Here is a 17,351-nt window from a genome sequence, read left to right as displayed (position 1 = left end):
CGTGACAAGGTGCATTATCCTGCTGAGGGAGGCCGCTGCCGTCAAGGAATACCATTTCCCTGTAAGGGCGTGCATGCTCTATGCTTTGGTAGGTGATATATGTCAGAGTAACATTTATGCAAATGGCGGAGCACTGCCCAAAACATCATACTTGCTCCACTGACTTGTCCTTTACTCATTATCAAAGAGTTCCCTTTGGCATCCATATGATGGAAAAGAAGTGATCTATCAGACCAGGAGACGCTCCTCCATTTTCTGTGATGCTCACACGCCCACTGTTGGAGGCTTGTGGAAATGGGTCAGCCTGGCAACCCTGGCTGCTCTGCAACTATACAGCCCCGAACAAAACAAACTGGTTTATGCAGCAATACAAGCTACAGTAGGTCATCTGTTGGACTGGACCCTGCGGGCCAGCCTGTGCTCCTCATGTGCATCAATGAGCCTTGGCCATCCATTAATCAGTTGATGGCTCAGTGCTTTTCATTTCTTGAACCAGTTTAATAGATATTGACGACTGCAGAGCAGAAAAATCCTCATGAGTTGCAGTCTTGGGGATGTTGGCCGATTCGTCTCACTATCCCAGTTTATGATGTGTCCGCCTTGTTTAACCGCTTGCTTACCAATTTACTATCCACTTAACTTCAACTTTGAGGACAAAATGTTTACCTCATGCCAAATATTTAATACCCAATTCCAAGAAAAATATTGGCTCTCTTTTTCAGTGGTCTTCATCGTATGGCTTATTTCTGAAAAGCATACATTTTCCATTATATATGATCAGAGCACACCATTTGCAACATGCTGTCATAATTAAATCAAACAGGAGGATTAACCAGGCACTATATACTCAAGTGGGTAAACATACCTCTGTTGCTGCAGATTTTGCCATCTGGGGATGTGCACCTCCGCTTGCTTTCCCATGGGCTGATGTCACACTGGAACTCACATTTGTCTCCATGCCAACCAGCAGCACAGTAGCAGTTTCCACAGTAACATTGGCCATGGCCTGGAAGCACAAACACATGCAACAGCTGCTGAGTGCACCTCTGATCCAATGAAAGGCTGACAGTCATTTATACAGACTACTACTCAGCCTCGTTCACCATGTTCAGGTTTAAATATCTAGTTTTTCAGTTGATTATGTTCATATATATTATTCTTGAATTACATTTTCATGTCTTCTAGAGGGAAAAGAAATAATGCATCAAATCTATACATTCCCACTGAGCAAAAAGTGGTCCAAAACACATCTAAAAGGTGTCATCTCTATACATCCAGAAGACGTCCTCAGGCCAGAATGAATGTTTTTTTAGACGTCTTTCTTGGATGTTGTATGCACGCCTTGTCTGGACGTCGGTGAAAATACGTGTCAAAAGAAAAAGGACAGGTCATCAGTCTTAAAAAAGACATTTAATCGTTACTGATTACATGCATATTTTTGGAATGTGGGAGGAAACCATAGAACCCTAACCCTCAGTGGGTTGAGGTTGGCTGGAAATCTGGTGTTAAATTATGACAAAAGGAAAATAAAGGTTGAATACACTCGATAGGCCATAAATGAAATTGAAACTGATACTGTTGAGGTTTACTTTTTTTATTTATTTTTTTGCTTTTTGACCAGCTTGTTAGCTTGATGAGAATATCTGGATGACTTTCATGTGGTCTGACAGGCAGGTAAGCAATTTGTAGTACCGGTTCTTCAATTTAATACAAAACAGAAAATACTCTAGTTGGTTGGGCAGCTGCAAGCATAAAATATCAAAGAGAGCAATGCAGAACAAACACATTTGGACAGTCTTCGAATGAATATGACGAATAGAATTAATATTCTATTTTACAGGAAAGAATAAAGAATTTGTCAGCAACCGCTTGGCATACCTCCACAAACCTCTCCTGTATCGTCATCCAGACACTCGCTGTCATCGCACTCGCAGAAACGTCCAGTCACCAAACCTCTGTTGTCCTTATTGGCACACATGCAACTCCCACAGTGGCATGTTCCTATGAATCAAAAAGAGTTGAAGTCTAGTTATTTAATCAGATTGTGTATTAATATTTATAGAGTGGTTGGTTCTAGATGGAAAGATTTGTACATATTTGTATATACTACAGCACATGATGAAGAAACCAGAGGAACATGGCTGTGAATTTAGTGCCAACATGTCTGGACTGCTCATTTGTGTGTGTGTGTGTGTGTGTGTGTGTGTGTGTGTGTGTGTGTGTGTGTGTGTGTGTGTGTGTGTGTGTGGGTGTGTGTGGGTGTGTGTGTGTGTGTGTGTACATGCGTGCTATAGCAGCATAAGGGGAGACAGCTACATGCCGTGACTACATTTGCATTTACCCCCCCCGCGCACGCACGCACGCACGCACGCACGCACGCACGCACACACACACATCCACACACAGGCACAGACACACAAATACAAGTTTCTCCTTCATTTAGCAGCAGGCAGGCCAGTGGTGAGGTTAAACCCAGGTGGGTGAGGGACTGTCAGTGTGTAGAAAATAACTTTAACCCAGGCGTGACCTCACAGTATGCATCAAACTCTTATGCTACTTCACAAATGTGTAGCCTGAAATTAATTCAGAGTTCACATAACAGCATTATAAACTCAAAATGCAGCAATAATGTCCCAATTGTTAGGAAATTTGCTTGGTTTCTTAAAAAATAAAAAGGGGGGGGGGGGGGGGGGGGGGGTAGAAGTAAAGTGTGTTGACATTTGACAAGTTGTTTCATTATGATGACATATCATGTTTTGCTCAGTAACTTATTTTCAAATAAGTGGTCACTCATACAAATTCACAAAGATTTCATAATCTCAGATTTTCGAAAGCAAAGAAATTATTCATTATTTTACATGTGATTTGCAAATGAAGAATGCATTCTGAGACTGAGCTCAAGTAATACAATAACAGTCTAAACAACGGCGTGCATATTTACAGTACTGTGCAAGAAAGTAGTTTGAAAATGACTTTACTGTGCAAAATTACTTTGTTGGATTAGTCACAAGTGATAGAGCCTCTGGCGAAAGTCTCTCTGCCAGCAAAATATGAGATTATTTACATATACTGAAGTTAAAAGTAAAGAGCACCATTACACCCAGAATAATGGAGTAAAAGCTGTGTTTTGTTCTTCATAATATTAATAGAAGTTAAAAATGGTAAAAAAGAATGTTGCTACTCCTCCGTGTGTCTGTTTTGATTTTAATGAACATATCTAACTAATGTATTTACTTTTTGTGTTTGCATTACTCAGATTTGTTTTAGTATATTTTCATTACGTTATTTAGAAATCTAAGAAGCGGGTGTCTGGGCACATGGTGAAAGGGGGAGAAAAATAAATAGATATAGAGGGAGACACACAGAATAGGAAGGATACGGAGGGCATCCATCTTTCTCTGTCTTTTTTCCCTTCTCTTGATTGGGTGGAAGGTTTTTTGACAGACCTCCAGTAAGGTTGTTTGCATGGAGGGCATGCTGTGGAAAGTATATATTGAAAAGGTAATTTTCATTTTTTTTATTTTTTTATTCTTTTATTTACTTAATGACAAAAGACTATATCAATAGGAGGAAAAGGATAGGGGAGGAGGAAGAGAAGGAAGGGTCCTTTTTTTGTTGATGTTGTCATTTTGTGTTTTGTTTTTATGTCCTTCTAAACGGGTATTGAAAATGCATGTATCATACACATATGTTTTTTAAAAAACAAACAAACAAACAAACAAACAAACTAGAAACTAGACACTACCCTGCCAATTGAATTGACAATTGTTGAGTCTATTTTCCTAAATGTGGGCAAACAGCATGTGTGTTTGTGTTGTTGCAGTACCCCTGTTGGAGCAGACCACCCCTTGTTGGTTTCTGCAGAGCTCCTTGCTCTTCTTGCTGGGTAGGTTACAATCCTCCTGGAACTGGCAGGCGTCTCCGTACCAGCCTTCATCGCACTCGCACATCCCACAGTCACAGTAGCCACGATCTGAGGGTAAACACAACACACCACACGCTGTTTATCAGTGTTAAAATGCGTTCCCATCCCCCTGTAAACAGAAGCACACACTCTGCAAGTGTTATCCTAAATGCGTATAGATGCTCTTCCAAGACAGCAACAGAATCTTGTGGCGCGCAACCGTTTTAATGGAAGTGAAATGTACTGTGGTTCCCTCGGGATTTCCACATTTCTTAATAGTAAGCAGTGAACAGACTCCTATGGCTCCGATATAGTTTTCCATTCGATCACAAAGTTTTTGTTTGCAATACTAACTTCTTTTCTTGTTTAAAGAAACAACACTTGAAGACTGTACGCAAGCTTCTTGCATCAATCACTCAGGGAAAACATTGTCTTCTGCCGTATTCAAAGGACCATAACAGGCAGCTCAGTGTCACTATTTCTCATCATTCGGCTGTTCATGGTGAACAAGGCGAAAAAGCTGAAAAAAAACCATATGATGCAAATGAAAGCTGTTGACAAGTTATTATAAATGTTTCTCTCATTGCATTTAGCAGTGAGGGGCCTTGTATGTCACGCTCAATCATTCTTCTGACTCGTTCATCATGTAAATGTGGTGTCCTTTTCAAGGGCTATCCATCAGTCATTAACAACACGCGAGCCCCCCTGTCTGTCCTCATTATTGATACATCCTAGGGGACATTTGGAGACAGGTTCAAGGAAGACAAGAATCAAGAACGTGCTCTTCAAAGACAGCGGCACCCCAGAGTGTAAATTGTCATGAATAAATCTCAGTGGTTTTTGTATTTGTCGCAATATAAACTATTCAAACTGAAAGACCACAAGAAGATGGTTTGGTGGGTTTCTGAGCAGAAATCTGACATTCATCTGTGTACAGATATGATTCTCTTAAACAAATTCAATTTGCTTTAATTCACCTGCATATAATAAAAATGCCACTAAGCTACATTTCCTTACCTATGGATGTTTCATCCAGACCTGCCATGGAGCTAATTACGATTTTAAGGATATTATTTTCATTTAAGCACATATTGTTTTGTCCATTTTTGCTATCGGATTGGTTCTTTATTAGGATTTATTTTACTTTGTATTCACTTGCCACTAACTCATTTATGTGCCAGCAGATTATGCTTGTGGTATGTCAATCTGCATTAATTGTTTAAGTGTTGAGAAAAAAGAAATCCCTGTTGTTGGACTAAATTAGATTAGACACACTCCAGCCTAATTCTGCAGAATATTACCAAGTCAGTGCCACCCACTCGCCCCCATTAATCTCTGCTTGACAATCACGTGACATATAAAATGGCCCTCTTTGTCTGCGGGGCCAATTTTTTCTGTGGGTGGGAAGGTGCCTGTCTGTCGACTGTTTATCTTTTGTGGTGCTTCCTGAGCACTAATTCTCTGTGGTGTGAGGGCCTTGGGGTCCTTCCTACGCTCTATCGATGGACACATGCACCCGGCCAATCGAATCCCTGGCCAGAGCTGGGATACAGCCAATGGGGCGAGGATAAACGATTGCTTTTGTGCCAGCATCAATGGCACTAATAACAGGTGATGTAGGGTTACCATGATTAATTGCTGATGAGAAGGGGTTGGTGACTCATGCAGCAAGGTAATTTCAGGTTTAGGGGTGTTTTGTGCCTAATCATAAACAAAGTGTTTTAGTGGAAGTGAGATAAAGAAGAAAATGTTTATTTATGCAACATTATAATTGTTGGTAGTCGCTAAATGTATGTACCGCTACTTTATCAAGTTCCATGAGAGGAGAACACCAGCATTACTTAGATTAGAGACAATTTTAAGGCTATTCTGGGATCAGTGCGGTTTCAAGTGCAAACAAATTGTAATGTAAGACATAAATTATATAGCTAAAGCAATTCAGAAACTCCCTGAGACTGTTTCTGAGCTCATTTATTACTTGCACTTGATTCTTCCTCTCTCAATGACATTCCTTCATTTCTTTGCCTATGTTTAGATTGAGTTCTCCCTAACATGATACTCATTTCACAAAGTAATTATTCTTCCTCGCGTCTCTCTGCCTGTGGGTTGTGGAGCATGAAACGACAGCACATCAGCTAGTGTTCTGTGGAAAAGATCGAGGAGAACTGCGCCAGGTAATAACTCATTTTCTGTCTGTGCTGTCCTCATAACAAGAGGCTCCTGCTTTTATCCTTTCAGGTATTTTTTTATTTTATTTAATTTTTTACAATACTCTACTGAGGTATTCATCGCAAACACTGGTAACTACAGATTTTGAAAGTCACTTTAGGCAATATCAAAATAATACAAAAATACTCGCTCCTACAGGATGAAGTCTTGGGAGCCATAATGGGTCCCAATCAAAATTGCCTTGTACTTGTAGCCTTGGATGGACTTGAGTGACTTTTTTCTTCTCGCAGCCCACGCTGGAATCATTACGTGACTCACCACACAGGCACACTGCCCAGCAAAGCTTAGAATATCTAAGTAAGAGCACGTCAAAATATGGGCTCGAGAATGAAATACGGAGATGAAGAATTTAATGGGTTGTAATAGCTCAGGGACTGCTTTCCACCGTGTCCGCCTATTTGCTGCTATTTGTTCTCTTCTACAGTAATTATGCAGTGAACCTGTTAGCACCTTTAAAAACATTACCAATACTAAGGGGCGCTCCCGTGATTAGTTTAAATAATCTGTTTGTAATGAGTCTACATTGGAGGCAACATCATAAGCTTATGTATCACTGAGGGAAAGTACCTCTGGCAGAGTTTGATTTGAAACAGCACTGGCCAAACTGACTTCATGTGTGCCTCTGACACAACAGCCCCCCTGGGTGGGATCTTCTTTGGCTCTGAAAGAGGGCACAGAGGCTCAAGGCAAAGCCAAGGAAAGAACTGAGGCTCTAAAAAATCATAGCCTGAGAGGCAGTGGGAGAGAGAGAAAGAGGTACAGAGGCTAAAATGTGTTCTGACAGAAACCCAAACAGCTATCCATCGGGGGAAACCTGCTTTTGCTCTCATGCTTGCGCCTCTCCATTTCAACTGGTCCTTGGAGATAGGGTGAGAAGCACATGCATATGATAAAGTCTGCCAGAAAATCGCAAAGTTACAGATTGTTCTGAATTGCAGATGTACTTGGCTCGCCTTGCCTTGCCTCAGTCCACATCAGTGCTTGTGGGGGGATGGAGGTTTTTGTACAGAAAAGTACAGAAAACACTTGACCCACGTTTGAACTTTTTTTTTTGTGGCATTACAGTAAGAGTTGTTGTATCAAGATGTTTCAATCAGGCCACATGTTGATCATTAAGTTAATCAAAAGTCATCTGATGTTATTAAATCCTATATTGTAAGATCCTGATAGGGAGGAAAAACAAAACTAGGTCAAAATCTAGGAAATATTTTAACTCAACATGAAACTGCAGATATTTTAATTTAGACCTTGAAACAATAGGAGTGCTTCCCAGCATTTTCCCTCTTGGACTGGTCTCTCCAATACGTTTTCTCTAAACTACAGTGAAACCAAATGCTGATGGACACACCTACTCTCTCCAGCTGGTCTGGTTCAGATTCTCAAACGTGTCTTATTTTGTGATTTATAATGATTGTGTTTCTAATTCTGTGATGCCAAGTTGGCAACTACTGCTCTATAGTGGAAAAAATACAAAAGCAGATGATCAGGTAGAAAAATCTATAAAAGCATCTTAGCAGTTAGAGAAAACAAGCCTTTAGAGCATGCAGAGATAATGGTAATTTGAGGTGAAAACAACCCCTTCTTGTGCTAAATATGTGTTGTGTTAATGTAATTAAATTAGTTAAATAAAAGTACATCTTTCCTGAATTGTCTGTATTAGTTATTGTATGCATCCGTCTTCTATAACACTTTATCCTGTGCGTGTTTTTTGGACCGTGAGAGGAAACAGGAGTACCCGGAGGAAATCCATGTACACATGGGGAGAACGTGCGAACTTCACACGGAAAAGCCTGAGCTGTATTTAAACTCATAACTGTCATAACGCTAACCACTGCTGCTCCGTGTGGCCTAATTTTATATATTTATTAGAAGAAATGTAGCATACTTAATGAATAATCATACTAAAATTCAAACAGTTTTTCGGTCAATCCATAAATCTGCAAAACTACCTTTCTGGAATCTGGGGAAAGTTGATGAGCAAACACTGGTGGTTGTGGAAACAAAACTCAGTGTGACCGATACCCGAAAAAAGACTTAAGTCTGACTAGTGCATTCAGGTTTTTCCCTACAACAGCCAGCCATCGTAGCAAGCCTTACTGCGAGCTTGCCCAATGAATATGAGTGAATAAAAGCAAATCTCATTGTGCAGATATGTGCACCAAACTGAAACCAGGCCTTGTGGAAATGATACATTGTGTTCTTGCTTTTCTTTTTCTTTTTTTTTTAATCAAGGACCCATGGTACCACGCTTACATCACACATTTGGCCCACAGCTTGCATCCACTCAGCTTTCTACACACCAGATTTTCCCTAAACCTATCCAAATCGGAAGTTGGGTTTGTTGACAGTCTCAGTCTGAAAAAAACCTGCCATAAGATCTCTTCTTTATTCTCCACAAGGAGAATCATCCGCATTATTGTCTCTTTATGAACATGAGGTCAGGAAATCAGTAATACTTCTCTGCAATAAGATTCCTTTTGAGTTTGCAAATAAGAAGGCTTTGATTTGAGTGGCAAATGGTTTAATTGTAGTTACTCTGATCGCTCAAGGATAGGATACACATTGCATGTCGCTAAAAAGTAATAACTCTAATAATGAATCTAGTAATGTGTTTTCAGTGTCCTTGATTGGGCTACAGATTACATCATATAAAATATTTTTCTTTAATAACCAGTTGGGATATACATGCATCCCTTCATTTTATGGTCGCCCTTTCATCGCAGAGAAAACAGAGACAGACAGCCACACTCGATTAGATTTACCAGTTAATCTAAAACTCATGTGTTCGGACTGGAAAAACCAGACGTATCCTGAGAGAACCCACACGGGCACGGGGAGAACATGCAACTCCATACAAGCCCAGACTCAAACCAGGGAAAAATGGGAACAGCTCTTTGGCCATCTGTGTTCTTTTTTCTGAACAAACAAAGTTTAAATAACATAGTGTTCACACAAAATTTGAAACAAGTGGTGGCTGAGAGAAACCGAGCCACACAGTTGAGGGAAGAATGTTTCCACATGATGTATCAGTGCAGCGGAAAAAAGAGAGAAGTGGAACAGTGGAAACTCTGCCACGTTGACCTCCATCTTTAATAACAGGAGAGTTATCACAGGCATTGCAAAATACCCGCAAGTGTTGATTTTAATGCTACTTCAAACCATTTAAACACTGAAGTGCTGGATCACTTGTGTGTTGTTGTTTTTTTTGTGTGTACTTTAGCTTGAATTAAAAAAAAAAGTAAAAGACAGGAAGATTTAAACAGTCAAAAAAACAAACAAAGGAGTGAAATGACAGAGCGCTTTTGCACAGTTGGTGAACAGATGTTAGCTCAGGTCAGGAGCCCAGTGCTCCGCTGCTATAAAATCTTGATGGGATGTGTGTGGGAAGAAAAACACATGACAGCATCAGAGCTTTATGGGAATTCTACAAAATCAGCGCTTATTGAACTAAGCTCCAACGTGGTGGGCTAGTATTTTTTAGTTTTTTTAGATCTTTAAAGTAACTGTTGTGACAGAATGGGTGAAGATTACAATTTTATCACGGAAATACCAGTTGGTTTTTTTCTGACCAAGTCTGGCCTGGAATAGAACAAAATCACAACTGCATGCACACAGTATTGACTCCAGACATGAAAGGTTCAGTATTGGGAAGTTTGATTTACTAGTCCACAGTTCCTCTTGAATGCTGGATGTTCATGATCAACCTTATCATTTAAACGTGTGAACATTTAGAATAAATGTATGCTAAAGTCAGAGAATATCGTAAACTTGTACAATGAGAGACAGAGATTTTGTCCAAACATACCAAGAATCCATTCCCAGGGTCACAGCTACTTTTGTGACGAGAAAAAAATGAATATATAATAACTTTATAACATTTTCCTTTTCTCATGAAAACATTATTTCAGTATAAACTATTCAAGTGCTCCGTCAATGTAACTACCCCGCTATGCATTGAGCAAAAGGTCTTTGAGCCAATCACGATAAAAGATTTGTGTGTTCAGTAGACTTGTGTGTATACTGACTGTATCCAAAGAAAATAAAGGCAACACAAAACCATGGAAACATAATCCCGAAGGAACAGGGATCTAATTTCTGACGCCTGCTGTGGCAGTCCTACCTATTACATAACCCCACAAAGAAAGAGAACACGGAATTATTTCAGCTGGGTTTCCTTCACTGTGTCGACAATTTGTCCTCCAATCTGAAAGATATTCCAAACATCCCTAAATTTCAAAACTGTAATTAAACCCCCAGCATTTCACGTCAATGTTGTTGTTTTTTTGAGGATCTGATTTAGACGGTGTTGGTTCAAATCCAGGAATAAATAAACACCCCAATGCCAGGAAAGCTAATGTTTTTGGAAAAGAAAAACACACACTTTATCCGTAAAGAGAAAAATCTATCGGATCTTATCAGTGGGCAGTTGTGAGAGACTGAGATAAGGGAGCCACGGGGAGAGAAATTGGCTGCTGATCTCACACAACACACCATGCGTGCTGCATGGGCCGCTGGTAGGATGGTTTACCTCTCAATATACTTTAAGTGTAATTGCTATTCTCCATATTGACATAGCCACATGATTGTGTAAGTGTTTGGCTGGTGTCGCATTTTTGCACGTGTGTTACACTCTGATAATTAGACTGATCTTGTGCGTGTGTGTGTGTGTGTATGAAACCTCCCTACTCTGATGCATCTCGGTTCCACTGGCAGTCTGTGTACGAGTGAGTGAAACCCTATTATCAGGCTGAAGCAGGGCTTTGCTCCAGACTGCTGAACCATAATGAGCTCCTCACAGCGGCCAACTTGTCTACCCAAATAAATCATTCCACCCTTCACGTGCATGCATCCACACAAACACATAGGCACACAGATCTCCATTAAACCTGTTCGGGATGCACACATATCTCCATTAGATTGTGACACCTATAACCACAGAGGGCCATAGAGGACACTCGACAAAAAGATGTGACTTTTTTGTTCTCTGCAATCACATAGCCTGATAAATAACTTCTCACATATCTCACCTGATAAAGCATTTTATGTAAATTTCTGTTTTTTTTTAAATATAAATTATTTAGTTATTTAGCAAATTTTCTAGTTTATGATGAATAATTTAGTAAAAACGAGGCAGCCTAAAGCAAAAAAAGGAAAAAAAACAAACAAAAAAACAACAAAAAATAATGCAATATGAAAAAACTAAATGTTAGTCATGACATTGAACCAAACAGTAGCAGGAATATGTGAAATATAAAAATATTGGCTTGAGGAGAAATTATAAAGCTAATTATCATTCATTCTGAAGTGTCAAATCTCTGGTAACATGTTATGAACAAAGCTGCATCTTCCAACAAAAGTATATATGCCATTATGATGTTTTTGAAACAAGAAGCTACCTGTTACTATTAAAAAAAAAAAAAAACAACCTTTGAAGTGCTGTCAAGCAATTTGGGCTTTCAAGCGCACAATAATGTATCCTTACGAGTTTGCAATATTAAGAAACAGCGGAAACCAAGATACTCCAGAACCACTCCAGCTCTGCAAGATATGTTCCTTTATTTGAAAACATACACACTCATCGGGCACTTGTACATTTCTATTGAGAGCCAATAACACAGCCCTGTAATGGATTCTACTTCTGGAAAGCTTGCGGTTTTCATCTAAGCTCATCAGAAATATAAATTTTTCCACTTTGTGTTCCTTACTGAGCTTATAGTGTTCTTTTTAGTCCTTCACTCTGCCATATAATGTACGTATGTGAAAGAGTGGTGAAAACATAGGAAAACCTTCTTTATATACTACTCCTCAGTTCCAGCACTGCAGTATCAACAGTACTCAACATGTAGTTTTCAAAATGCCTCTCAAGCTAATGCTGTGAATTGAACCTTGCATCAGTGACAATGCAGAAAGTATGACTCAAATTCGATTCCACAATTTTTCCTAGCAAAATGACAAACATTAGGTCTAAGGTCCAAACTCCTTCAGTAACGTTTTGTATATTAATGCTTCCATCTTTCCAGAACCTCGGCTGGAGAGTCTATTTGCCAAGCTCCTCTGATGTCAAGTAGAGCTGCTGCATCACTTATGGACCCATCACTAACAACCGTGCTCAAGCAGTAAAATATATGCAGCCTGTAAAGAACTTATGAGTCACATGTGACTTCAACCAAAAAGCAGGCAGGGATGAAATATGCGATGCTCTACGCATATGTCATGAAGGTAGGGTACAAACCATTGCAAGCTTTCCCATTGTATGTGCCACAGACCCAGTCGTGGCATTCACAGCGTGGGCCGTAGAATTTTCCTGGATCTGTGGCCTGGCAAACGCAGATGCCGCAGTCACATTTGCCCTTCCCACTGCAGATTTTGCCATCAGGTGTCCTACAGCGGCGCAGTGACGACTCTGTGGACAGCTTGCACACACCGCCCACCTGGCTGGGAAGAAGAAAGAAGGTCAGCTGTTGTGCAGCTTTGGAAACCTCCGGGGTCAGAGGTTAAGTTTGCCGCCACCTGTGTCTATTTGAAATACCAAATACCGCGTCGGAACGAAAATACCTTCGCTTGGCTCCAACAGCAAAGTCTACCTTCACACATTAAAAAAACATCTGCTCAGGAGGTTTACTCTCAGCTTATGCACTGTTATAGAAATAATTACCTCGTTCAATAAAGCCTTTTATTGAGTTGCCTGTCAAAATGTGTATCCTTGAATAATAACACACTTTTATTTCTCCATGGTTTAATTTCATTTTCTGTTGTCTGTCATTTATATTTTCATAAATTAACTGATCCAACAAACCAAAACATTTTTTCAGCTTGGTTCCTCATTGTTTGAGGATTTTTCAATGAAATATTGAGGAGAAGAAGACAGCCATGGCGAGAGAGTAGATACTGCTCATCTTTTTGAGTCAAATCCGGGAGTACATTTCATGGCTTTAGGGAACATTATGTTGCTTTATGTTGGGATTATGTTGTGACTCATGTTACAGACCTATAACATGGATGTTTCATGGGAATAAGATTCCCATAACATTAATAATACAAAAGGCATGCACTCACACATATAAACAGATGTTCTTTTCTTGCCTCTCAGGAGTCTTGCATTGATTTACTTCTATTACCTGCATCTCAACAGTCAGTCGAAACTACAACCTCCTTACTTACTTTATGTAATCCCAACCTTACTATGACTTTTTTTATGTCCTCATTATGTGACTGTGCCAACAGATTTTGATCCTAACAACAATATTAGACGTACAGTTTAAAATGAAAATCAAACAAGTCTGAATTGCCCAGAAACAAATTCACCTTTCTCTGAGCACACTTGAGCAGCTGCACTTCATTGTTCCTCCATAGGGTCTCTTAGTGAGAGCTGTTTCCCTTGGATGCCATCTGACATTCTTTTTCTATTCCTACACTCTCTTGATATTGGCCAGCTGTCCAGTTTGGGAAACTGAGAGACATTCCAAACAATAAAAAGATCAAGTGTTCCTGACACTCCCATTAAAATTAAAAACAGAGTGGGTGTGCTCTGGGTGTCACAACGAGGTTACACAAACTTCTGGTTCAAACAAGTTTTGAAACAGTTATGGCTGCTTTTGGTAAGAAATGGGGACATTCAGATGACTTGACTCTGTAGCATTTAACTGGCCTTCTTCCAGCTTTGTTTGTTTGATTTGTGATTTACCAAATTTTTTTTCCCGCCTTAGCCGCACAAGTGGTAGGAATCGTTTCATTATAGGTTTGTGTGCCCATATCCGTAAATCTTTTCCATAAGGTTTTGTTTAACTGCTGCTAATCTTGGTTAACGTCAAAGTATAACTTCCATTGTTGAAGGCAATAAGAAATCAAATGCACATGTTTTACGACAACGTCAACTGAATTTAAATGGCTGCGTGCCTCACACTAGAGTGAAAACAAGGTGAAGACATTTTTTTATGACTTAACTTGATTTTGAACAAACTTGCTAGTCGCTTGTAAAGTCTTCATCACAACCCTGTACCCAAAACTATAGCCACACTGAAATGTGATGTTTTTTGATTATGTTCCGATGAGAAGTGTGTTTACGTGTTTACGGGTGAAAAGGTTGTCTCCGAGGGGCCTGCCATCTGTATATTGCTGTGTGCGTATCAATTTACCAGTAAATCATTCTCACAAGTCCCAAAGTTCTCTTAAACTATACTGTTTGGCCCATTTAGGAGCTTCCTTGGTTCATGGCACTGACCTTGCAGCTTGGGCTCTCTGTTTGTTAAACTAGTCGTTCCACTTCAAATATGTGGCCCGTCCCATTGGATCTTGTTTCACATTGAGGACAACAGTGTTTGGATGGATCAGTTGGAAAAATGAGGACAGAGACAAGCAACTTTGCTTACATTTTGTTTAATCACTACTTTTGTCAATTTTGGGTGGGAAAAGTATGCACATGCACAAACAACTTTGACTTCAGTCTGAAGTGGGATTTCAATTGCATGAATTCATGTGTGCGTGTGGATATACATGCGGTCCACCAAGTGTATAAAGAATGCTTGATTTTCCATCCATTCATCTTCTCCTGCTTATCTGTTTCCGGGTCACAGTCTGAGCACTGTCACCCAGATCACATTGCACCGATTAAGAACCTTTCCTGCAGGTGGTGCAGGAAAGGTGCACTACCTTGAGTTTGCGAGTCTCATGCTCTACCAACTGAGCTAGCTGGAGACCCGCTTGATTTTCAATTATGAAAAAAAGTAATTATAAATCTAAGATATGCATGTGAGCTACAACAGGAACTGAGAGATGATCGCATGTAGAAAGAGAAAAACATTGAGAAGCAGACTAGTGTTGTCCAGCATGACTTATTACATAGATTTTTTATTTAGAATTAATGATAGAAACAAAGTTTTAAATGCAGTTTTATAATTGACGGTTTCAAGTAAAGCCGTGAGAGCTAAACATGGGTTGGATGACAGTTGTAGGCAATACATATAGAATATTTGGTTCAGGATTTTCAATAGTAATCGAATCCTCATTTACAGGAAGTTGTGGATTGAAACCGCAACCTTTCCTGAGAAAAGACATAGGGTTCAAAGTGAAATGTATGTCTCACATTCAATGCGTGGAAGTAGCCTATGGAATAGGTTTGTTATGTACTGTTTGTTTACAACTGCAGTAAACACAAGGCCACAGTATTAGCCTTCCTAACTCGTTGGCCCTGCTGCATACTGATCCACTTCTGTTCTATCAGCATGATGGAAGACATAATTGGAGGGACAATGTGTCTGATGATAAGCAAGCACTCCACTGTAGGCACAATTTATATCCTACCACTGACACGCACTTATGTTCTGTCACAACATGATATAAACAAAACAAAGCTGTCAACAATCTCCATTCCAAAACCACAAAGCCAGCAAATTAATTTTAACACCATACAATATGACTGTTATATGATTGAAATGCACTTTTGCCACAGACTGGATAAAAGACCCGGCATGCAATACTTTAGTCTGCTTCCTATATTATTCTGTCATCTACTTAGTTTTGTAGCTGCATATCTTATATTTAGATATTTCTATTAATTATGTAGGCCATGTTGTTTATTTTAGCAACATTTGAGTGATTGATAATAGCTGGAATAAAAAATGTACATAAAACTATTCTTGAATTATTGTTTTATGAATGGGTGGGTGGGTCATAAATGCGTTATGTAACCCAAAATAAAGAATATGTGCTTTTAAAATCATTTTCATATGCTTACATAACGTAGCTATACTCACGGGTAACTGAGAAAGCAAAGCAGACCCTCATGACTCAGTGTTTCACACCTTATATTGTTCACATGCCAAATTATTATGATGACATAACCCGCAAACAAGGTAGCAATTATTCGAATAATGGTAAAACTGAGGAAACACTGTAATCACAGGGCTCTCTGGGGGTTTTGCTTTATGGAAACCACTTGTGGGCTTGCCAATGCTGTTTATTAAAATTGAACTGTACAGGAAGACATTCACAATATAATTGTTACACAGGCATGGTGCACCTGCTTGAAGCGAAGCCCTCTGCACCTGAGTTAAGTTTGAATCCTTTGACAATATTTACAGTTCAGCTAAATGCTGCCACACAGTAAAAGGCCAAGGTAAACAGAAACCAATTCGATATTTGTTATTTCGTTTCCTTCTCCATAATGATTCCAACTCAGTGTAGAAAGCGATGTTAAGTAGTCCTTTCCAGTTGCAGCAAAACATTTTGCACGAATCTTAAGTGACATATTTGCCTTTTCTTTCTTACTTTCTCGTGGCGTATTATTCCTCTTGTAAAAAACGTTTCAATCTGTATCTCTTGCTTCTGCCAAAATGTCACTCGTGCATCTTCTTGCACTAAGCCCACATTCATGAAAGCATTCTTAGCATTGTTTTGTTTCCACAACATACTGAAATGAAAAAGTTTACAAGCACTGTGGATCAAAACACAGTGGAAGAATATTTTCATGTGATATAAGTAATCAACAGTAAGTAAAACACCATAAAACTATTCAGAAACCTTTTAAGTTCAGACTTTATGCAAAGGTGTTAACAAACTTTACCAAAACTCTTGAAATATGTCTTTGTAAAAAAAAAAGAAAAGGACATCCTGCCCCAGCGTCTTCCTTCTTGCTCTGCAGACTACTCTCAGATAAACCAGAACAAAACAAAGCTTTGTGAAAACTCACCTCACAGACTGTAACAAAGTTTCCTCAACGGCAGAGAGCAGGATCAGACACAACGGTGCTATCATGGACTGCACCAAAATCTCAGTGTGCATGTTTAAATCCCACAGAAACCCTGAAGTAAAGTAGCTTGAAGGAATTTCCCAATCGTCCTCTCCTTAAACACACAGGACAGGAAGAGAGAGTGAGAGGGAGAAGAAAAAGAGCGAAGGAGAGAAAGAGCAGCGGGCTGGCCTGAACTGGCTCAGTCCCTTCAGAGGCCAACAGTCGTCTCCGTACAAGTGCCTTTGATTAGTGTTGACTCTCAGACACAGTCCTGGGCAGGAGTTGGAACGGGGAAAACTGCCAAAAAATGAGAAGTTAAGTCACCAGTTTGAGATGTAATTAGAAGCAGACTGTTTTTCTAATTTTTTTTGGTTCTCTTTTTTCCCTTTTCTTTTCCAGATGATCTCTCTGTGGAGCAGTAGTTCTGATTCTCGCTTCTCTTTTGATGCTATTCATGATAAATGACACCCAGAATGAATCGTAATCCTT

At 39.5% G+C, this 17,351-nt stretch overlaps 1 protein-coding gene across 1 annotated transcript in view; it reads right to left on the bottom strand.

The window, feature by feature from the left end:
- Positions 1-17,113, bottom strand: part of itgbl1 (integrin, beta-like 1) — a 44,342-nt gene extending 27,229 nt beyond the window's left edge. The window contains exons 1-5 of the mRNA XM_080478404.1: positions 16,821-17,113; positions 12,366-12,568; positions 3,827-3,973; positions 1,879-2,001; positions 866-1,006 (exon numbers count right to left, since the gene is read on the bottom strand). Coding sequence (XP_080334530.1) covers positions 866-1,006; positions 1,879-2,001; positions 3,827-3,973; positions 12,366-12,568; positions 16,821-16,912 — 706 coding nt within the window. The 5' untranslated portion in view covers positions 16,913-17,113. The remainder of the gene's footprint in view (positions 1-865; positions 1,007-1,878; positions 2,002-3,826; positions 3,974-12,365; positions 12,569-16,820) is intronic.
- Between the last annotated feature and the right edge of the window lie 238 nt (positions 17,114-17,351).

This window comes from Lipophrys pholis (genome assembly GCF_963383615.2).
Source record: "Lipophrys pholis genome assembly, chromosome: 13".
NCBI lineage: Eukaryota > Metazoa > Chordata > Actinopteri > Blenniiformes > Blenniidae > Lipophrys > Lipophrys pholis.
Note: the sequence above shows the minus strand (reverse complement) of the source record. Positions and strands in the feature narration are given on the sequence as shown.